Genomic DNA, 22887 nt, shown 5'->3' on the forward strand with positions numbered 1-22887 from the left:
TGATCTTACTTTCGCCGACCACCGCCTTCAATCCGATGGGTGCCATGATGCTCCTGAATGACAGACCGTATTCACACTCCTTTCCTCCCTCTCTCCCTCGCTGTAGTCCACCCCTGTCTCCGCTAGATCGAGGGTGCACACCTCACAGCGCGTCTTACTGCGGAGATTCGACCAGAGAGGCAACGTCACTGCGTATCGGCCCCTCCCTTTCCCTGAGCTTCATTCTCCTTCAGTTCCACTTATTTGTGGGTCCTATTGTGGAAGTCTGTTCGAACTATTTGCAGACACTTTAGCCTGTACAGTTATGTGGAGGCTATTTGAAAATCGTAGAGTCTTTTAGAATTATCCAATTTGTACATCCCTTGCAATCCTATCACGTGATTTTATGTTGGGTTTATGTCATGTGATAGTCTATGTTTGCCGTTAACTGAGAGTTTGTGTGTGTGTGTGAGTTAAATCACTGCGCTCAACTCTGATTTTTCACGGGCTATTTGTTCTCTCTTGCACCTATTACAAGAATTAGTGGGCATATGATTAATTGCACGGCAATCCGAGCGTCATTTGCGCTCTATTGAATAAAGAAAAAGCAGAAAGGAAAACTACCAATTCATCAACACATGACCAATTCAATCAACACAAGATTAAATGACCAGGCAATATTGCCCTTGACGCTTATCAAGCAGTAAGGCTCTCTCTCCACAAGAGGTCAGCAGAGCACCTTTAATAATGCAGACTATAGCGAATGATTGCGTTTGGGAGGTATAGTCGAAAGACGTTGGGTCTGTGTTTCACGACTTTGTGTGGTTACAAGTGTCAGGGAGCTGTTCCTAGAGCACACTGGAGGCAGCGGCACAGGTGTCAGACACGCAACTTGAGATGAGGAGGAAACAGCAACATCCCAACCTCTGTAACACCTGGTTGCTTCAACTTCGAATGCCAGCCTCTCAGGAGACTGAATAGCTGTGTATGAGAGCGAGCTCTGCTGCGTAATTACGCATAATATAACATACCTCACATCTGTGGACTTGCAAATTACTACCTTATTCACAAGTACTCAGCTAATAAGATATATAGATCATCCCTATGCCACATCATGCAGCATGAAGCAGTGGGCTATATGCCTAGTCCTACAGAATAGAATATCATGTTTTTATATTTGTAGTTTTATATTTGTAGGCTATGAATTAATTTTAATTAAATCGAGGAACAGCAAACAATATTAAACTGGTGAACTGCAAACTTGGTGACTGGTGAACAGCAAACAGAAACACACATAGGAAAACATTTACATATGCCACAGGCTTACAGTCTAACATCTGATGCGGCAAATTCCGAAGTTCTTAAGGGGTACTTTATGGGCGACGTCCTCCCTTCTGCCACACCTCTACTGAGCGTTTGACTGAACACGTTTGTCTTGTAGCGACTCTGAGTTTGAGGGTGTGACCTGAACTCCATACCGAGCTAGTCCAGTCTGAAACACAAAACGCAGTTTCTCCCTCCCCGCCGTGGTGGTGGCCAGTTCAGTTTCATCAGAGTTTTTTAGCAAGCGGCGTGTCAAACCTGGAATTTTCGGAAACTTCTCTAAACACCTTCAGTTGGCTAACACGTTTTGGGATGTTGAGGTTAAAGGCGAGGAGGAGAGAACCCGGATACTTTTTCCACTTTCTAATTTGACATTTGGAGAAGTTTCATTGAAACACGTTGCGGGTATCCAGCATACAACCGACGAGTAACGGGATTGGTTCACGGACTTGCAGCCTACTTAGAACTGTTGGGACATTGAAGGACAGAAAAAGTCAGGATGGGGGATGTAATTTCTTCGCACCTGGATGAAGGCAGGCGTGAGAAGATAACAGGTAAAATGAGCCATGCGCATGTCTTAGAACAACAACGACCAAAAGCATGTGCAGAATGCGCTTTATTCTGTTATATACTTTGGTGAGGCATTGTACTTTGTCTGTGAACCAGTTTTCTACCTATCTTATGACTTCAGTCTGTTGTGTGGCTCAATTAGTTGCCGACATGTATTTGTGGTAGAGCGTTGGCATTGGCTTAACCTTTAAACAATGTTCGTTGCTACCCCCCTTAATTTACTGTCAAATTTGACCGGACAGTTTTAACTGCTCTTAAATACCAATACCATGACAAAAAGTATTATTTAATAGAACATTTATTGTAAACAGAACCTTATTAGATAATTAACATCTAAAACATGTGTGTTTGTGTGTGTGGGTGTGTGTGTTTCTGTATGTGCGTGAATGTGTGCAAACACTCACTGGTGGTTCACATGCACAGTGGAAACATGACAACATGAACTGTGTGTGTGTGTGTGTGTGAGAGAGAGAGAGAGTGGGTGTAAATGTGTGTTTGTGTGTGTTTGTGTGTGTGTGGGTGTGAGTGTTTCTGTGTGTGCATACATGTGTGTGCATTCTGTGTGTGTGTGTGTGTGTACATGTGTGTGTGTGTCTGTTTGTGTGTGTGTGGGTGGTTCACACACACGAGTGGCAACATGACAACATGAACTGACAACATGTACTGAGTGTGTGTGTGTGTGTGTGTTTGTGAGTGGGTGTACATGTGTGTGTGTGTGCTTTATGTGTGTCTGTTTGTATGTGTGTGTGGGTGTGTGTGCATGCATGCATGTGTGTGGGAATATTGGTGATAAGTTGTAGGAGTGTGTGGAGAGAGATGTCTTTTATCTCCTGGATGAAAATGATACTCTTTCCCAATCATTTCCTATGGCGGTCATTTTTGACCGTGAACAAAAAAAGTGTTTCTAAGTTGAATAAATCACTCAAAATTCAAAAGATGTAGTCCTAATCAATTCTATGTGTTCAAAAGCCTTTTGTGAAGGATATCATAAGATCTTGAGGCAATCTGATGAAAAATGCCATATTTATGGTACAGGGAATGTGTAAATCGGTCATTTTTGACCGGAACAGTGTTAGAAGGTTAAACGGTAGCTTCTGTCTGATCTGTATTCTGTAGTTGCTTTCACTATATGGGGAAGTATTTGAATTGTGTACACTAAACTGAACTTTAACCAAACACAATGCTGTCAGTGACATACTGACCGTTTGTGCCACAGAGATACCAAATATGTTATAGAAGCATACTCATAGGAATAACATATGGGGGAATAATCATAATGCACCCCCTCCCCCAGCTTACTGCATATCCCAGTCATCTTCAAGGAACAGTGATGTTTACTTTAAAAACAATGATCATCTTCAAGACAAACAATAGGCATGACAGAGAGACATTTTAGTTTTGCACTGACCCTTTCATTCTGGAAAGGCACAAGGCACATCCATGTGGAAGTCAGTTCCTTTTTCTTTACTCTGTGGATAATTGTCCCTTTCCAAAGGCAGCCCCACTTTGTATTTGGAGCATTCAAAACCATGCTGGCTATGCTCTGGTTTCTTTGTGTAGACTATTGCCTATTTAATCACTGTGTTTTGGTTTGGTTTATATGATGCTGAAAATAAGTCTCAAGAGACTTCTAGTGTTTATGAAAGCCATTCTGTGATCAGATGAAGGTTAGGGTTTTCTCTGCAGAGGTTTGGTAAGTTCTGTTTTTACCTCCACACTGTGAGCAGTTTTATGTGTATATGCCTGTGGAGACTTGTTCTGTTATGTGAATGGGAGGGTTTGTTCAGCTGCACAGTTAAAAAGACTCTTAACCACAGAAGACCTCTCAAATGCACCTTAGATGCCTCTCATCACACCTCTGGCTCTGATCTTAATGTCACCCAGGTACTCTTTTGCTGTCAAAACCTGACAATTCAAATGGACAAAAAAGCAGCATAGAATGACAACTGATGGCACTGTGTATACTGTATGTGACAGTGGGTTGAGGTTTATGTTTCCAGTTGTTGTTATTTTGGTAAAAATAAACCCAGTGGTAACCATGTGACGTAGATGTTGCACATATGCTTTTTACACGTCAACACCCATTTATCAAACAGACTCAAGACAGCGTAGCGTGTTGATGTGTGTTGGCGGTTGAAGTCCCGTGCGCTCTGAGCCTCTTCGTTCGGACTCTCTTTGGTGGAGCTTAGCCAGCCGCCGTGCTTTTGGCCAGTGGATGCTTGCTGTGGGCCATTAGTGTGAGAGATGGGGAGGAGAGGGCGAAGCCCTCCTGGACAGATCCCACTCTCTGCTGAGTCTCTGTTCCACAGTCAGACGAGCGGACTGAACGGAACACTGACCACAGAATGCAGGGAATGCCGTGTGACGTCTCGCATTTGGGGGCTTTGGCTGGAGAGATGGAAACCCTCTTGGATGGAAACATCCAACCGGGCTCACCACGCAAATCTATACATATACAGTAGAGTAGACTACACACACCCCTGCACAACCTTCACGCACACACACACACACACACACACACACACACACACAAGGGCACTGTGGAAAAACAATGATACCTGGCACCTTGATGATTAGTGAAGACGTCTGAGTAATAAGATTGGGTTTCAAGCCAGGGTTGTTGTTATACAGGGTGGAGTAGGTGTGTGTGTGTGTGTGTGTGTGTGTGTGTGTGTGGTGTATGTGTGTGTGTGTGTGTGTGTGTGTGTGTGTGTGTGTGTGTGACTTCAGAGTAGCAGTAGCTAGAGAAGAAAATATATGCTGATTTAAGCTTATTCTTAGATGAATACTGGCTTAGCTTAATGCCTCTGCTTAGTTTAGCTGACCATGATACATAAATTACTAAAGTTCACACGTTCCCCGGTGGCTGTTTGGCCTCTGAGAACTTGTTTAAGGGAGACATGCATGGGATTTCAGTTGAAGGGTGAGGCCCAAAACTTGAGTTAGTAGTTGTGATTATGTAGCGTAATTTCCATCCAAGTTTGTAATGGAAATTTTACCAATTTGAATAAGAAATTCTATGTGGAAATGCAGCCGTGGCCTACTGGTTAGCACTTCAGACTTGTAACTGGAGGGTTGCTGGTTCGAACCCCGACCAGTAGGAACGGCTGAAGTGGCACCAAACCCCTCACTGCTCCTGAGTGCCACTGTAGCAGGCAGCTCACTGGGTCGGGATTAGTGTCTGCTTCACTTCACTGTGTGTTCACTGCGTGCTGAGTGTGTTTCACTAATTCACGGATTGGGATAAATGCAGAAACCAAATTTCCCTCACAGGATCAAAAGAGTATATATGCTTACTTACTTATACTTATTCACTGGAAGAGGGTGATTTATCAACTGATTGATGACTTATGCCTTTTGTTGTGACAAGCACAGTTGATACATGTCTCTCATTTTTTTAATATGTATTGGCACCAGAATCAGTTTTTCCTGTTACATTACATGGGCATGCCCATATACATGCATGACACACCCACACACACACACACACACACACACACACACACACACACACACACACACACACACACACACACACACAGACACACACACACACACACACACACACCTATGTGTACCTGTAAGGATTAGTAAGGCCGATCACTGACAGAAGATGCTTCAGGGGATTGTGTTCACATGCCAAACATGGCTCTAAATGGTCATCAGTAGGTCAGGAGGTTAGGCTTTCAGGAAATTCCTTCATGGGAACACAGAACACACACATACAGACACACATTCACATATACATTTCCACACTCACACACACACACACACACACACACACACACACACACACACACACACACACACACACACACACGCACACACACATATGTTTCCACACTCATATGTGTGCAAATATTTTCTCACACATTTCACTCACACAGACACAGAGAGAGAGAGAGAAAGAGAGATACAGTTAATAGATCACTGTTCAGGGAGAGGAATGAGGGAGCAGCAGACATGAACATGTCCAAACCTTTACCAGGCTTTGGAGAACCACTTGGAAGTTTCCACATGCAATAAATCACGCCCCACTTCACATGCTCCATAGGACTTCACACACACACACACAGTTGTGTCAGCAAAATTGCAGTGTATGTGTGTGGGTTTGTGTGTGTGTCTGTGTGAATTGAGTGAGTGTGAATGTTTATATGTGTGGGGGAGAGGTCATTTGTCAGCCCATTACTTCTCTGGAACTCCACTGAGTCAGGGAGGATGTCCACTCTCAGTGCTGAGAGCACATTTTTGGAAGTCTTACACATGTCCTCCCCCTGTGGATCTGTTAGTGTTCCCTGATGGACCAACACTGAACATTATCCTCAGGTCAGCTCTACCCTTACTGTCAGTCGCCGTAGAGATTAAGTGTAATGCAAATATTAGTTCACACTTTATCCATCCATAACTGTTAAGGGCCGTTCACACCAAGAACAAGAAATACAGTGATAATGGCAAAAAAGTATCGTTCTAGTAACTAATATGAATGACGACGTCCACACATGCACTATAACGATAACGACATGAAGAATGACATCGTTGGGGATCACTGTCAGAGCAATTGATAGTGAGAGCTAAAAAAGCTGACAGCCAATCAGAAACCTTAACATTTTAGCCATCACATTAATCAACGCGAGGAGAGACTTTCCTTATTGTTGGTCAGTGTGGACGCTTTCATCGTTATAGTTATAGTTATAGTTATAGTTGTCTTTATAGTTATCATTAGAATAATCGAGTAGAATCATATTTATATTATCCAGAAATATATCCCTAAGCATTTTGTTTGAAAATGTATTTGTTGTATTTTGAAATACAAATGGATTACAAATAATGTCTAATATGTTTCTTATTTCTTTTCATATTTAGCTTGATAGTTGATAAATGACACAATATTGTACCTTGGAAAATGTGGCAACTGGGCCATAATCTGTGCCTGACTACATCATGACAGGTCCTTTTGACCTGAATTGCACACTCTCAGAGCTTTAAACAATTTGTCTGGTTTTGAAGGAAGTCGACAAGTCTAATTTGATAACACTGGTGGGCTCTGAGGAGTGCTGCTGCACCATTTACATGTAATCTCTCCCACTGTTATTGCCTCTCTCTTTCTTTTCTCTCTCACTCCATCTCTCTCTTTCCGCTCTCCCACTCTGTCACTCTATCTCTGATGTTTCCATTTGGTATTATTTTTGTTTAAAGACCACCAGCTTACTGGGCTTTTGTTTTTCTCATACTCTGTCTAGACGTTTAGGCATGTCAAAGTAAACAGTCCACAAATGTTGCTACTAAAAGCTGGCTCAGTCTTTTCTACATACTGGGCCAGGGCCTTGAACAGTGAAAAGATTTAATCTTCTATACACTCCCACGAAACCCTCTTTAAATCACATTAAGTGCCAGTGGATTGTCAACTTCAAATTGCATTGATCCCTTGAATGAGTGGTGCAGTGGGCAAGGATGTCAGACTAATGTCATTTTTAAACTGTCTGGCTTTATTTGTAAAGTCGATGACTAAAGGGGGTCAGTGCTGTCAGCACTACCAGTGCTCTTCATATCCTGGACTGGACATGATGACACCTGTATTGCTTGACCATCCTTGACACACACACACACACACACACACACACACACACACACACTCACTCACTCACTCACTCTCTCTGTCTCTCTCTCTGTCTCACATGCACTCACACACATGGTAGACACACAATATGTACTCTACAATTCCATAGACCGACAGCCCTTTCCATATGCCATACAACGAAGGCTGACAATGCTTTGCTTCATCTCTCTTTCCTTCACAATCCTTTACCCTTCCTGCCATTGTGATGGCTAGCTTGACTAGCTTTACACGATTGATGGGTGTTTGTATAGAAAATACACTGCGATAGGCCAGCTCTGTTTTGTTTACATGATGATGTAGCCATGTCAGCTCCAATGTAGAGGGTTGTGGAAGTCCCAGTCTGTCATGCCACTAAAATTAGTTGTGCGCGGAAAGGACACCGAGGCTTATACGAAGTATACGAAGTTTGGCCTTCTCCATCGTTGGCAACTGTCAGACCTTTCCTTCCTTCTGGAGAGCAGACAGACTTTCCTGAGCCGCAAATTACAGTGCTGTGTGTATGTGTGTGTGTCTGTGTGTGTGTGTGTGCGCGTGCGTGCGTGTGTTTGTGAGTGTGTGTGGCTGTGGCTGTGGCTGTGTGCTGTGTATGTGCTATGTGTCACAGATGTACAGTTGGCACATTGAAGTAACTCTGGGAAGTTGGTAAAGATAAGTCAGCTGTGCCATAGATCAGACCTTGAATGAAAAGAAGGTTGTATTTTTTGTGAATATGAGTGTGAGACACATGAAAGACACCCTCCCACAGTTGGTATTGTCACAGTTTTAGTACTCAATCTTCTGTGGAGAATATTTTTCCAGTCAGCACCAATCTCTCTGTCAATATCAATCACTGGACCATGGAGCTGCAATTACTCAGTTTTCAAAAACACAGTAAGGGTAGACCACCCTACCATCCCCTCGTAAATAGCTGAGTATATTACTAATTTCATGTGGTTTATGAGCACGACAAACACTGCTGTCTCCAGTGCCTCCTCCATAACTTCATAATTATGTGCATGGCTTTGGTAAGATAATTACCAGGTTAGTTCCAAGCACAGAATAGAGTAGGATTGACCCTGGACCTTGTGGTGTGGTGATTTGTTAAAGGAGAATTTTCGGCGATTTTTTCACATAGGTCTCTGTCTCTGGAGGTTATCGAGTACTGTGGGTATGAAGAAAAAACGTTCTAGCTCGGTTCTAGCTCTAGGTCTAGCTCGAGTTGCTGCAGCCAACAGCTAGAGCTGCCAGGCAGCTACAGTGCTACACTCTGGTGGCTTGTTCATGAGCCCCCATGTTCAAGCCCCCAGAGTCGAGAAAAATCGCCGGAATTCTCCTTTAATGTGCACTGAAGGGTTGTTAGACAGGATCTAGTTCCATTAGCTTGTAAGAGCAGTTTGATCAACAAAACATTGAACTATTAAACTTTAGACCATATCTCATAGTAATCATAACATTCATCACATTGATTAGTGTAATGTTGTGAATATGAAACTCTTGGCTGCCTTTGAAAGAAATGGTAAAAAGGGAAAAGAAAGGGGTGATGTAAAAGGGGCGATGTGATTATTGTTCTATGCAGTCTTTCCCTCTTGCAGTCGTCTTTTAAAAAACAACATAAAACACTGAAAATCTACTTGCTTTTTTCTTGTACTGACTGAAGCTCCAACAGCAGCCAGCCATTTGAAAACATCTGGTTATGATCCAAAGCCCTTAAGCAACACATACACACACACAATCACACACACACACACACACACCTTTCTCATTCCCAGAAGTCTCTTTAGCATTTGATTGTTGGAGAGTGTTAAAGAGGTAAAACTTACACTAAGACTGTGCCCGGTTAAAACCAAGTTTTGGTCCATATAATTTCTCCAGATCTGATGCCTTTTAATAGTCTGCCAGTGGGGTGCTGATTGCCAGTGTCATAAAGGATAGGTTGTTAGCACGGAGCTGATCGCTCTCTATCTTACAACACAAAGAGCTAATTCCAGCTCATTTTACTTCACAATGTGGTTCTCTGTTCCTAAAGTGCTGATATTCTAATGTGTCTTTCTAATGTGCGCTGCCAACAGTCTGTGAGTCCGTGTGGATTTGAATAGACACACAGACACATGCACATAGGGAGCCATAAACACACTCCAAACACCTTCCTTTCAGAGTGTATTGTCTTGGGATATGGATTGCACTTTGGGGGGAAAAAACAACCACAGAAATGCTGACTGGCCCAATATTGTCAAAAAATGGAAATGAGGATACTGTAGATTGTGCAGTTATAATGCTGTGCATTACTATGTCAATGCAAGCCAACCAATCTTGCACTCTCACTGTTCCAGCTGTGGTATGTCCAGGTTATCCAGGTGTGTGTGTGTATGTGTGTGTGTGTGTGTGTGTGTGTGTGTGTGTGTGTGTGAGCGTGTGTGTGTGTGTCAAGAGAGCAGGTGGCTACATGTCAAAGGGAAATTCTCTCCATCGTGTTAACAGACCACAGGGAGCGACCTCTAACCTTTGGCTAAGAAAGCCATTAGGCAACTACCAGAGAGGCCTCAATCTCAGACTCCTGCAACCTGAAGCCACTGTGCCAGTATTGGTCCCCATGCTCCAGTTTTCTCTGTGTCTGGTAGTGCAGCATTGAGTGAACAGGAGACATGACATATTTGGTGCTTTTAAAAGAAATCTCATGCAAAATAGATAATACTTGAATGTTTTCCAGGCATGCAGTGACGAGATCCAGTGGCATGAGCCTCATAATTGAAATAATTGTGGAGAAAAGCAAGTGGACCACAAATACTGATGTCTGTCAAGAATGCATCTGACGAGTGTCCAGTTGCTCCCCCTCCTCTCAATTATTTTTTCAGGCTCCAGAGATAGCCAGAGAGGGTCAGAAATGCATGTCTGTGCAGGCCCCCCTCCCTGTATTATGCAAATTAAAAATGGATGCTCTCCTTACAAGGGAGTTGCGCACAGCTGTGGGTTCAAAAATTGGGCTCCAACAGAAACATGTAATAAAAATATCAACAGATGTGATGTAAAGCAAATTAACTAATTTCCATCAACTTTAGTCACATTATACCCTATGATAATCAGGAGCTAATCCACCAGATCAGGTTGATTTCTTTTTTAACCTATACAATTTTACGCTAATTTGAGTGCAATTCCACTCAGGATTACCCATTTGAATGGCCAAAATTTGGTATGATGCTTTGATGGAAACCCAGCTACTATCTGGCATGTGCTCAGTGCTCTTACTCTCCTTTTGCCACTAGTCAAACCTCTTCTTCCCTCCCCTCCCTCAGAGAAGATGTGACCCCATCGCTTACTCACCTCTCTGATCATACACAGATAAAAGTGAGGGGTGGGTGTTGTTGAGGGCCTGCATGCTGCATGCACCTTCTTATGTCTGACTTTGTTCTTTGTGTTTAATCTTCTGATTGTTGTTATGACTGGATGGTATGTGTTTATTGTCTAGTTTAGCTGCTGCCTTTTGGTCAGAACACATGATGTTCACTTCCCTGGGTTCATCTCAGCTATCCTTCTCTCGTTTCTTGTGGCTACTCCCTTGTAGATAAATGCCCCATGTTTGTGATGTTGAGTCAGACAGGAGAATACATGCAATCTGAATTTAACACTATCCTCTTTATAAAATGCACACTCTGTCTCTCCCTCTGTGAAGGGCATACACGTGTGGTGCTGGAGGAATTTGGGCGTGTGTACGAGAAGCAGTACGGGGTGGCTCTCTTCAACGACGTGCGCGTCGAGATCGAGGGTGGAGGAGGAACACAGTCCCAGCTGCTGCACCGCAAGGCAAGATGGCCCTCAGGCTTCTATCTCTCTGTCCATCTCGCTCTCTACATCTGTCCTCTCTTTCTCTCTCATCTCTCTCTCTCTCCTTTTAATTGACCATGTCTTTCATCATGACTTATTTTGTTGCCTCTTTTATCACATTCCATATCTTCATCCCAGCGCCCCCAAATATTTTTTTTCCCTTTCATCCTCCCCTCTCTGTATAACGGTTCTTCATTTTTTGTCTGTTTATTCATGCTTTCCCTCATCCTCTCCTGTTCTCTAATCCCTTGCTCACACTCTGCTTCTCTCTGTCATATGTGTCTCACCGTGCTTCTAGCTGAGCTTTTCCCAGTTCTCTGCTGTTAAACACCCTCCTTCTCCTTAGTTCCTGTGGTTTCATTGGCGTGTTAGTTAAACACACACACACACACACACACACACACACACACACATCCTGAGAAACACACACATGCACATTCACTCACTTACTGTAAAATGAAGTGAAGGAGCAATTGTGGTTCAGATCCACATGGTTCTGCTTTCACTGGCAGGAGAGCGGAAACTAGAGCAGATTTCACACATGAGCTAAAGGGAGCTGATACCCCAGCCATTCCTTTTTTCTTTCTCTCTCTCTCTCTCTCTCTCTCTCTCTTCTTTCCCATCTTTTTCTGATCTCACTGTTGAGTCATTTAGCCCTTCACCCACATTCTATCTCCCCCATCCATTCATTAAAGTTTAGCCCCTTTTTACCCACCCATTATCATTATCAGCCCAGCATTTGCTGTAGAGCAGTGCAACCTCTCAACTCTTAGACAGAACAGCTGAATGAGAAGAGACCGTTGCTCTGGATCAGAGTGACCCCGGTCATCACAATGGACCTGCTGTAGATTCTGTGGAAAGACAGGAGAGGATGACCTCAGACCGGCCCAGCTGCCGTTTGGTGGAGAGAAGGAGGGCACATGTTTTTGGGCCCATGAATCAGAGGCAATTAGCATCTCTTTATGCCACTGTAGTCAGCTAGCTGTGCTGTTTTGGGTCTCAATTGATAGTGTTTGAAGAGGCCTCCCGGAAAAGCCTTGATTAAGGCCACCACACACAGAGACGCACACACACACACACACACACACACACACACACAAACACACACTCTTTGTGACCTTGTTTGAGGACAGGCCATGTCATCCTTGTTATCTGTTATCCAAAATGGGGAAAACACACACGCAGTCAAACAGACACTGCACTAGTGAGCATTTCTAAGAACTTCTTTCTTCTCCCCATTCCAACTCTCTCTCTCTTTTCTCCCCCCTCCTCTCTTGCTTTCCCCCCTTCCTTCCTTCCTTCCTTCCTTCCGTGGCTGGGATTAAGCTTGGTCGAGGCATTTGATCTCCTGTTGGAAATCTAAAAGTGTTGTGGGTGAGAAGGGGTGGGGGGGGGGGGGTTCACTCTGGTAAACACTTCATGAAAATCACATGCTTTCCTGTCTGATCTACGCTAGCTAGCATGCATGTGTAATTGACCAATGGGACTTGACATTACAGACTAGCACATCAAAGCTCCCTAAAACCACTCTTCGCCGATTGCTACCCATGTTGTGGCATCCAGAAAGACTCTGGCTTGGCTTGAACAAACGCCTGTGTTAGATGTTGCCAGATCTTACCCAGACTCGACATTTAACTCGACACTCAATGCCGGCACCACCAGTCATTTGGTTGTTACCAACCATGGAGAAAAATGTCTGGCATTTGATCATAGATGACTGTTTACCACCTTTCTGTAGCCGCACTGATTCCTCCAGTCCTCATCAAAGAATATGGGGTTTGCTTGTTCCAGTGGCTCATGGGTGGTTTCACCAATAAGGATTAACCCTTCTTCCAGGCTGTACCACACTTTAAATGGAAAAGCTCTCTCCATACTATGCCTCTTAGTCCAGTCAGAGTTCAAAAGAGTGTCACTGGAAGGGGCTCATGAGGATACTGAAAGCTGTATGTGGCAGCACTGTTGGTGAAAGTTTTTAAAAGTAGCATCTGAAATGGAGACTTGAATTTGGGGATTTGGTTGGGTAATAATCATCAAAGAAATGTGGGGAGAGGCGTGCTTTGCTGTAGTTACTCTAACAACCAGTTGTGTTTTTGTTCCTTTGTCTTTTGGCTCTATCTGTGTTGTAAGTGGTGCTCTAACTGCTAGTGCTGTCACTGACTATGAGTCATCTTGCCTCAGGATCCGCTGAAGGACAAGTGCATCTTCTCTGGGAGTCTCTACAAGTACCTGGAAGAGAATAAGAAATGGCGTCATCGTTTCCTCTACGTGGACGACACCTACAACATCGCTCTCTTTGAAAACAAACAGGTGACGGAACACAATGCCGACATTACAAACAAGCAACGGACCAGTGAAAGGAAACAATACACTGACGGCCAGGCTACACTTAAACCTCTGCTGAAGCAGAATGTTTGCTTATGCTGCAAGAATGTGCTTTATGCCATTATACAGTAAATGCCAAGAATGCCATTATGATCAATGGAACTGGCCACACCAGACCTGGAGGGTATTCCAAGTACGTGGTTTAGTGACAAACCTGGGTTAGTTAACTCAGAGTAGGTGGTAAACCTCCAAATACAAGAGCTATATGGCTTCATTCTCCTAACAAAACAATGCGGCTCTTGTTGTAGGAGGTTTACCACTTACTCTGAGTTAACTTACCCAGGTTTATCATTAAACCACGTACTTGGAATACCCCCCTGAGAGCAGTGCGTATGCGCCATAGACATAGACAAATATATAGATCTGTCTTCTATTTCTATTTTTCTCTGGCACATAACGCTTTGTGTACAGTGCTGTTTAGTTGTGGTTTCTGTGTAGCCTGGCCTAGCCCATAGATTTTTGGATATAAAACTATGTCAACTTCTAGATGTATAGCTAGCCAGCCCTGCATTGGCAAAAGTGTAAAGAGTGTGTGGTTCTAAAGAGGTAGTTGTTTTTAGGTAGTTTAGTTTTGCGTTTGAGGGACAATCTTAACTTTGTCATCCTCGACTTCCTTTTAGGGCCATGAAAGAGGCCTGCATCCCAAGGAGACCATCAACTGCGCTGGATACAGAGCCCTGCACTCTATGGAGGAGTACCTGGAGCTACTCAACACCAGCCTGCCTGGTGAGGAAGGAAGGAGGAGACACACACACACACACACACACACACACACACACACACACACACACACACACATACACACACACACAGTGATGGTCATGCTCGAATATGTTTTGATACATACTCTGTTCGTGTGTGTGTGGGTGTGTGTGTTTATTTAGGCGTGAAAGCTAAAGCAAGCAGCTCACCATTCCTCAAGTGTCCATCTGAGTACCCACTGATCCTGTGGCACCCCTATGCGCGTCATCACTACTTCTGCGTCATGACTGAGAAGGAACACACCAAGTGGCACGCTGTCCTCCAGGATTGTGTCAGACATGCAAACAACGGTGAGAATCATCTCACTCTTTCTTACACACATACACACACACACACACACACACACACACACACACACACACTTGTCTGACAATTGTCTGACTGCCTCTTTTACACACGTGCATATGAGCATAGTAATGCATACACTACATTCACCGTCTACCTGTAATCTCACATGTAGTGGTTAATGTTGAGCAAACCCTTTCTAAGTTATTCACTGTTGATTGTTGTTTTTGGCACAGTCCAGGAGTGGCACAGGCCACACCCTCGCCAATTACTCATCTTTTGCATCACTGCCTATTGTTGAAAACAGACAAGGGCGTGTGAGGTGTGTGTCATAGCGTGAAAGTTTGGATGCCTTTGAAATGAGTTTGCCTTTTAGCGACGTCTAGAAAACGCTCCCAGTAATTCATATTTGAATAAAAACACCATGTGCTGCCCTCAATACTGAGTGTGAACCTACTTTTCAGGAGCTTACTGAAGGGGTCAGACAGATGCAAGTCGTCTGAAGCGCTATTTAGTCCAACAGGTTGTAGTTGTAAGTTGTCACCTGAAACCAAAATGCTGTGCTCAACACTTCCCATGTAAGATGTTATCTTTGACAGTGATACCTGTCTTATGCAAGCTAACGTCCATATTGCAGTCACACGGGACTCCAACAATATTACCACAAATTAATGTCCATGAATTAAATACTATGCTTTACAACAGTATCGCTGGGATTTCTGGAACATTCCAGACTTGTGCACCACGTGCTGGACTGTGTGTTGGACTACGAGTGTGAAATATAAGTAGTTAGCAGAGCAGTCAGTTGTTTTCAATGTCAAGTTTTCAATAGACATGATTCCATTTCAAAAAGTGGTGTGTATCGGTGAGCTTCAAGATTGGAAGCCTCTCCCTCTGGGTGTTTGCAATGCTAATCAAACTCAAATGGTATCCTGTGAAGTGTGTTGTTGAAGGGCTTGGCACTGCATTATGGTGTCAGGTTTCCAGATGAATAAATTCCCATTTATTGTGCACTTGCTGCCAGCTGGGTTTATGTGGGCCTATATACTCTATGACAGAACAAAGAGGAGCTCAATTTGATCTAATATCCCTGCTATAGTTATAAAGACCTGAGTTTGGTGCTGTCATTACCTGGATAATCACACTGAAACAATCAGAGTGTTTAATCTTGTGTAAGCCTTTAAAAAGTTCACAAGTCCAGACTTGCTCTCTGGGATCTGATGCAGAAAAAGCAGTGCAGTCAATAGCTTCATCAGTGGTCACCAGCATTGCTCATCCCCAACCACATGTCAACACCATCCCATAACACACTCTGACCAAAAGTGCTGTGTATGTTTAAATGACCAGTTAAGAAATGGATCTGGAACATGTATATCACAAGATACATGGATATCACAAGGTGATGACATGTGTTTTGTCTTTGTGTCCTTTAATGTTGTAGGAGTGTTGTGCACTTCAGTTGAGCAATGTAACGGTCTTCTTTTTTAAAAATATAAACAGTATTTAGTCAAACATACATATCCCAAAAGCATTTCTGGGCTGGAGTTACTGTTACTAAGAACAACAGATAGTCCTCCATGATGTAATAGTGGTCATAACAGAAAGATGACAAGAGCAGTATACTGGGCATTTCTCTGTTTGAGGATGACTTGTCATTGGAAGTGGCTACAACAATGCTGTGAAAATGTATTTATTTTCATTTTTAAAATGTGCATTCCCTTATGTGTTTCCTTTGGTCTTTGATTCCCTCCCCTTGTTCTCAGTCTTTGTTGTTGCCATGCCTACCTGATGAAATACACTTACGAGCCCTGCAGTCAACTTCAGCATGGGCTTTTAAAGAATAGCTTTTAAAGAATAGCTCCATGCTAACTCCAGGGGATTGCATTTAATGAAAGCCTTAAAGCAAGGTGATAAATTTCCAGTGTGGCTTTGGCTGCCATCTGCTCCGTGTCAGATGTGGACACTAAATATACCATCTGACTTCATTCTTTCTTTTCACCGGTCCTCTCCTGAGGACAGAGTCAGTCCTTTCATCTCAAGGAGGATAAAATGCCCCCTCCCTCTCTCTTCCTCTATTTCGGACCCACTGTCTGATTTCTCTCTTCGGTCATTCTTTTTTAGTGTGCGTTACGGAGCCTTGTTCTCGGTCTGCTTGAGGCAAACCAGACATCCCCCATCAGGCCCTGCTCTGACGGGGGGATACGGCTGTGAGATAGCAGAGGCTCCTCTCATCCTCTCACCTCCGCCCACTCTGGCACTACCCACAGACTCACATGTGTGTGTGTGTGGGGAGTGTGTGTGTGTGTGTGTGTGTGTGTGTGAAACACCATTATCCCACTTTTTGGAGTGCTTTGATTTTGTCATTGCATAAATGCTGATGAATGATGGCGTCGGTGAGTCATATTAGCGACGACACGCCACCTGGCCCTGGTGATCTGGAGGTCTGGCACTGAGCCCTGCATATCTAGTCAGGATCTTGACAGAATTAGCGGTTACATATTGCTTTGACCACCTACGTAAGGACTTTTAAAGCTCTTATTGTTATCTTTTACCTTTTATTTACCGGGTCAGTACGTACTGTATATAGTTTGTATTCAATGGTATGGTGGACTGAAGTGAATAGGGTGTGACCGTGTTTTCTCTGTGTATGATGAATGTACACAGTGAGAGGAAGAGAAGGCTTATATGTCATGCTAGCTGAATTCTGTACTTCCAGTTCTGCTTTTGCCGAGCTTGGAGGAAGAGAAAGAGCGAGGAAAAGAAGGGAGCGCAGTGAGATGAAAGAAAAGGGAGAGGAGAGGAACAGTGTGTGTGTGTGGGGGGGGGGGGGGGGTCACTGTAACCCAGGAGCACATTCACCCAAGCGGAGAGCACATCCAGCAGGAGCACAACAGGCCCAGTGTGTGTGTGTGTGTGTCTGGGGAAGACCAGGCTCTATGGGGACACTGGCTCCATTTTGAGGAGTCTTTTGACCGATCAGCTTTCTCCTCCCTCAGAGCTATGCTGCTGTTGCCCCTCAGTGTTCCAGAGGAGAGCCCACTTGTGAAAAGAGATGAAGGAAAGGAATGTGTCTTAAATATGCACAAGGGCAAGGAGAGAATAGAAATGCAAGAGGTAAAAGGAGAAGCAGCAGAGATGGCACACATGTCATGCAAAAGGACAGTGGTAAGAGGAGCCAGCCAATAGGTGCAGCCAGCTTCATGCAAATCTGTGGGTATTGGGCATTTAGGTGCATTGTCAAGTCATCTTTTATCTTTTTCATCAGCGTTTTCCCTATTGGACGTACTGAATATTTTCTTCCGGCTGAATAACTGTGGTTAGGTTCCTATTTTTGCTTCTGTAGGTAGTTGAAGTCATAGGCACTTCCCGTACTGTGGTTGGGGTTCATAGTGCTGGTTGCCTCCCGGGGCTTGTTCAGGGTTTAGAGCTGCATACCTTCGGTCAGGTGTTTTAGGGTGAAGATTATATGCTGTGCGTAGTTTGGTCAAGTCAGACTTCTGTCTCATAATAGAATTTGTAAAAGCGTTTTGCAACTTTTACAAATAGTCAAATGTGTTCTGTGCAGTATAATCACTCAGACCAGACTGGTAGAAGGTACAGACACACACACACACACACACACACACACACACACTTTTAATGACTAAAGCTGCAACTTTTGATGTTGGAATTTGACTTTGTAGCATCGGAACAAAAAAACTGTGAAACAGCCGTACAGTACTTCTAAGGCTGCAGCTATGCTGTAGATACACAGCAGACACAACAGGAACACCGTAAACTCTTTTTCTCAAACTCAGAGGTTGCTTTGATGTCGGACACACACACACACACACACACACACACACACACACACACACACACACTTGGAAAGCAGGGAAGTCCTTGGGAAGAGGGGTGGCTTTCTCAGGAGTAGCGTGGAGCCAGGGAGCTGTGCCATTTGCCAGGGAGGACGCGGGAGCCAGAAGCATGTTAAACACAACCACATGTGCTATTTATACCCAGCTGCTGCCCAGCGCACCGAATCTGTGGCCCAATCGCTCCCCACGGATTTATACCCACAGTTCCCTGAGGCATGGGAACAAACACACACACATGCACACACACACACACACACACACACACACACACACACACACACACACACACACACACACACACACACACATCAGCAGCACTTTAATTCACACACACACACACACACAAGCTGCAAATGCAAAAAGTAGTGAATGTGTATGTGCATACAGTGAGCGAATGCACAGAATTAGGTCTTGTAAACAATATCCAGTAGACCTATACAAAAACTAAGCCCATTGTTCTGGATGCCAAAAACAAAACTTAACACAAAGTTTGTTTGTTTTGATAGCACATGCTCTCAGTAATATTTATAGTCTTTTGGAATAGACCAATGTATGTATATGGGGAATATTTACCATAATATACATCAAGGCACATTAGCACGCAAATATAGTAAATGTGGTTGACCAAAAGTTCTACAAATAAGTGAAACGACATGGAGAGAGGAAATAACATGAAACAAATCTGCAGAGCTGGAGCTCTCTACGCCAGGGACTCTGCAGCCAAAAATACTCTCACGAGGGCAGATGCCAAGCGGAAAAAACTAACCCTGCTCTCTCTCCATCTTTTTAAAAGTTCCCCCACTCTCACTTTTGCCCAACATTTTCCCATATTTCTTTCTTTCTTGTTTGCTCTCTCTTTTTTTCCCTCTTTCTTTCTTTCCCTTCCCCCAGTCAGGCAGACATGATTACTTTCCCTTTCTCTCATCCCCTCATCCTCCTGTCTCCATCTGGCTTGGGACGTCTGGACTTCCTGTTCCTGTGGGATCCCCCCCACCCTCCGCTGGTTCACTTCCTGTCTTTGTCACACTGAGTGGATCACATCATGGCTGAATCTCCCCCACATAAGACTTCAATGCTTGATTGTTGCAGAATTGTCACCATCCATTGTTTTCTTCTAGGAACCTTACAGAGTTTGTTTTTCCACAATAATTAGCATTGCATTGTTATCCCTACCTAAAAAATATTCACAATTACACCCTGATATATCTGCTGATACACACGCATTCAGTCCCAAATATACACTACACCCAATCAGTCAGCGGTCTTTCCGTTGTTGTTGACATGGGACCAGCTGACCGCTGTGTGCCTCTGTGCCTCTGTGCCTGTGTGTGTATGTGTGTGTGTGTGTGTGTGTGTGTGTGTGTGTGTGTGTGTGTGTGTGTGTGTTTGTCTAGGTCTTTGCAACCTCTGACCAGTCATTTCCTGCATGCCTTAATGTGAGCTTTAGCTTCAGCCTGGCTCGTCACATCCTGTAAACCACAGGATGGCATCTGATATGTCATACACTTTTTGTCTTTGTCTGTGATTGTGTGCATGTTTGTGTGATGTGTCTATGTGTCTCTGTGTGTGTGTGTGTGTGTGTGTGTGTGTGTTTGTGTGTGTGCGTGCATTTCACCATGTCGACATACACCCGCTCATGTGTACTCAGTCGTGCTGATTCAACCCTTTCTGTGCGTCTTAGGCCTGTGCTCCCATTGACTATATCTGGGAGGAAGCACTCCAGGCGCTAAAGCTGCTGCCAAACTGGCACAGTGGCCTGGTGCTTGTTTAGCAGATGTCACCACGGGCCACAGAAGACTGGAATGAGGGGACAGTCTCAGGGAATGTCTGACTACAGATAATGCCGCTGTGGGGAGCCAATCAAATTATTGCTTACCAGTTTATATTACCATATACCATATTAGTGTTGTTATATCAGTTCAAAATTGAGTGCATGCCCAATTATGTAGGCCTACACCCAAAGGATGAACAAAGGATGGTCAGTCTTTATTGAATATTACCTTCCTACACACAGTAAGGGTTTTTCCAGTAGTGAATTCCCTTTATTTGAGGGCATTGGTTTGTGCTACTTGATCCTCAATGAGTGGTTCTTAATGTTCCCTGTACATGAAGACTCCCTTTTACTCTATGATCTCTGTGGCTGGGCTGGGCAGCCTTGGGTTACCATGGTAACTGGAAATTCCTTTTCTGAACGGTGTGACTTTACAGATCACTTCCTGGTTGTATTGTTATGCACTGTTGCACTGCTGTGTAAGTGTCTGAGTCTGTGTGTTTGTGCCTGACTAAGACCCTTACTAACAGACCTGCATCAAAGATCCTTGATTACTAGCTCCGCTTTCACCCTCTCTGCCTGCATTCCTGGACTGGACAGGAAGTGACCAAGGACTTGGTGTTTACAAAATGTCAACACAAGGTGTAGAAAAACATTTTACACAGATTTGGTGTAGAATAATTACAGCACTTATATTACTACCCTGAGCCATTGTGTGTTAATAATGAAACATTACATAAGACATACTACAACACGTCAACAACACATTGCATTTATATAGTGCTTCACAGTGAACGGGGAACCTTGCTATCCACCGCCAATAGTAGTAGGCCTGAGGAATTTTCTATGCTTTTTCATTGATGTTTGTCTCTGACACTCCTCTTAGTGAGAGAAGAGGTTTTTTTTAAAGCTCTCTCTGAATTACAGATCACAGTTCGATTTACTTCTGACCCCTACTGTTTTTTTGATGAATGTTCTCTCTCTCTCTATCTCTCTCTCTCTCTATCTCTCTCTCCTCCCATGTAGGTCTCTCCGAGGAGTCCACAGTGCAGACCCCAGCCTTCACAGATGCACTGAGGCTCTACAGACAGTCCAAAGGCCACTACGGCACCTGGGACATGATGTGTGGTGAGCCCGCTCAGGTGAGAGGAACTCGGGGCACTCGACTGGCATGTGTCAGCAATCATGGCACATTTTGGGTTGAAAAAGCAAAACATATCACCAGTCTACCAGAATAGGATCGGGTGGGATTTATTTTAATAAATAGCACCAATGGATTTTGTTGTCAAATGCAAATGTAAGAAGATATGTACAAAAAGCACTCTTCGAGAAACCGGAAAGGTATCTTGGCAGTGTCCCACATATTTCAGTTTATTTCCTCATACCCCTCCATGAAAGTCCATTTATCCATGTTATTTCCCCTTGGCTTGGAGTGGCACAGTCATCTGAGTAGAACCAGAGACTTTCTAATGTGGAGACACAGCACTCAAAAAATACTCCATAGAAATGCATGGGGCTAGTTTGTCACGCCAATATGTCCGTTGTCTACACATATCCCCTTCCTCTGCAAAACGTCCACATGTGAATACATTGAGCCAATCATGTGGTGTGTTGTGAAGACATCGTGCCAATCATGTATTGTGATCTCGCCGCTGGAGCAAGATTGGTGTCGTGAAGCCTTGCGCACGCGCAGTTCGACTCAAAGACTGTGCCCGATGAGTGCCCATAAAACGTTGGTATATGGCCGCCAAGTGGAGGGACTTACCTAAAAGGACTTTGGTAGAACCCACATGGAATTTGAGTGTTAGCTCTTGGACTGTGTACTTTTTTTTGTCTTTGTGTATGCGTCCATGTGCGTGTGTGTGTGTGCGTGTGTGTGTGTGTATGTTGGAGTGGATGCAGGTAAGAGCGGTCCTTAGAGCCTCCCTCAGAGACAGCTGCTGTGTGCCCATGAGACTACTGGCCTTACACATTCTCTCCTTCTCTCCCTCCCTCCCTCTCTCCTTCTCTCCCTCCCTCCCTCCCTCCCTCTCTCCTTCTCTCCCTCCCTCCCTCTCTCCTTCTCTCTTTCTCCTCTGCCTGCTTTGGGTGGAGTTTCCTCTGAATGCGCTGAATTCGCTCTTTGTCTCCGTCTGCACTGGGTCAGTGTTTGGTGCAGGTGGGAAGTAGTCCAGGCCGCACAAAAACACAAAAACAGCCTGCAAGTGTGTGTGTGTGTGTGTGTGTGTGTGTGTGTGTGTGTGTGTGTGTGTGAATGCAATGCAAATGGATAGTTTGCAGCAGAGAGAAGAGGGATAGATTGCATGAAAAGAAAGAAAGAGAAGAGAAGTGAGGGATAGGGTAAGATGGGGAGAAGAAGATAGGGGAAGTGAGGGATAGAGTAAGATGGGGAGAAGAAGAGAGGGGAAGTGAGGGATAGGGTAAGATGGGAAGAGGCCTGTCTGTCACTCAGGTGATCATTTACCTGTGATCCTTGGTTAGGTAAGAGACTCAAGTCTCAAGTCTCAAGTGTCACAGGTTTATGCTGTGTGAGTCTGATGCTA

General features: G+C 44.1%; 3 protein-coding genes across 4 annotated transcripts in view; 1 reads left to right on the forward strand and 2 right to left on the reverse strand.

Annotated features, from left to right (window-relative positions):
• Positions 1-141, reverse strand: part of stxbp1a (syntaxin binding protein 1a) — a 37326-nt gene extending 37185 nt beyond the window's left edge. Inside the window, exon 1 of one of the 2 annotated variants that reach the window (XM_042060230.1) lies at positions 10-141. In XM_042060230.1, the coding sequence (XP_041916164.1) occupies positions 10-46 (37 nt within the window). In that variant the 5' untranslated portion in view covers positions 47-141. The remainder of the gene's footprint in view (positions 1-9) is intronic. The other variant, XM_042060231.1, reaches the window with a different exon arrangement.
• Positions 1-22887, reverse strand: part of LOC121680692 (high mobility group nucleosome-binding domain-containing protein 5-like) — a 692414-nt gene that overhangs the window by 398832 nt on the left and 270695 nt on the right. The gene's annotated exons all lie outside the window — the stretch shown is intronic.
• The window catches only part of niban2a (niban apoptosis regulator 2a), a 34865-nt gene continuing 13412 nt past the window's right edge, over positions 1435-22887 (forward strand). Inside the window, exons 1-6 of the mRNA XM_042060205.1 lie at positions 1435-1856; positions 11136-11266; positions 13466-13594; positions 14290-14395; positions 14554-14721; positions 21371-21486. Of these exons, the coding sequence (XP_041916139.1) occupies positions 1802-1856; positions 11136-11266; positions 13466-13594; positions 14290-14395; positions 14554-14721; positions 21371-21486 (705 nt within the window). The 5' untranslated portion in view covers positions 1435-1801. The remainder of the gene's footprint in view (positions 1857-11135; positions 11267-13465; positions 13595-14289; positions 14396-14553; positions 14722-21370; positions 21487-22887) is intronic.

This window comes from Alosa sapidissima, chromosome 13 (genome assembly GCF_018492685.1).
Source record: "Alosa sapidissima isolate fAloSap1 chromosome 13, fAloSap1.pri, whole genome shotgun sequence".
Lineage (NCBI taxonomy): Eukaryota > Metazoa > Chordata > Actinopteri > Clupeiformes > Clupeidae > Alosa > Alosa sapidissima.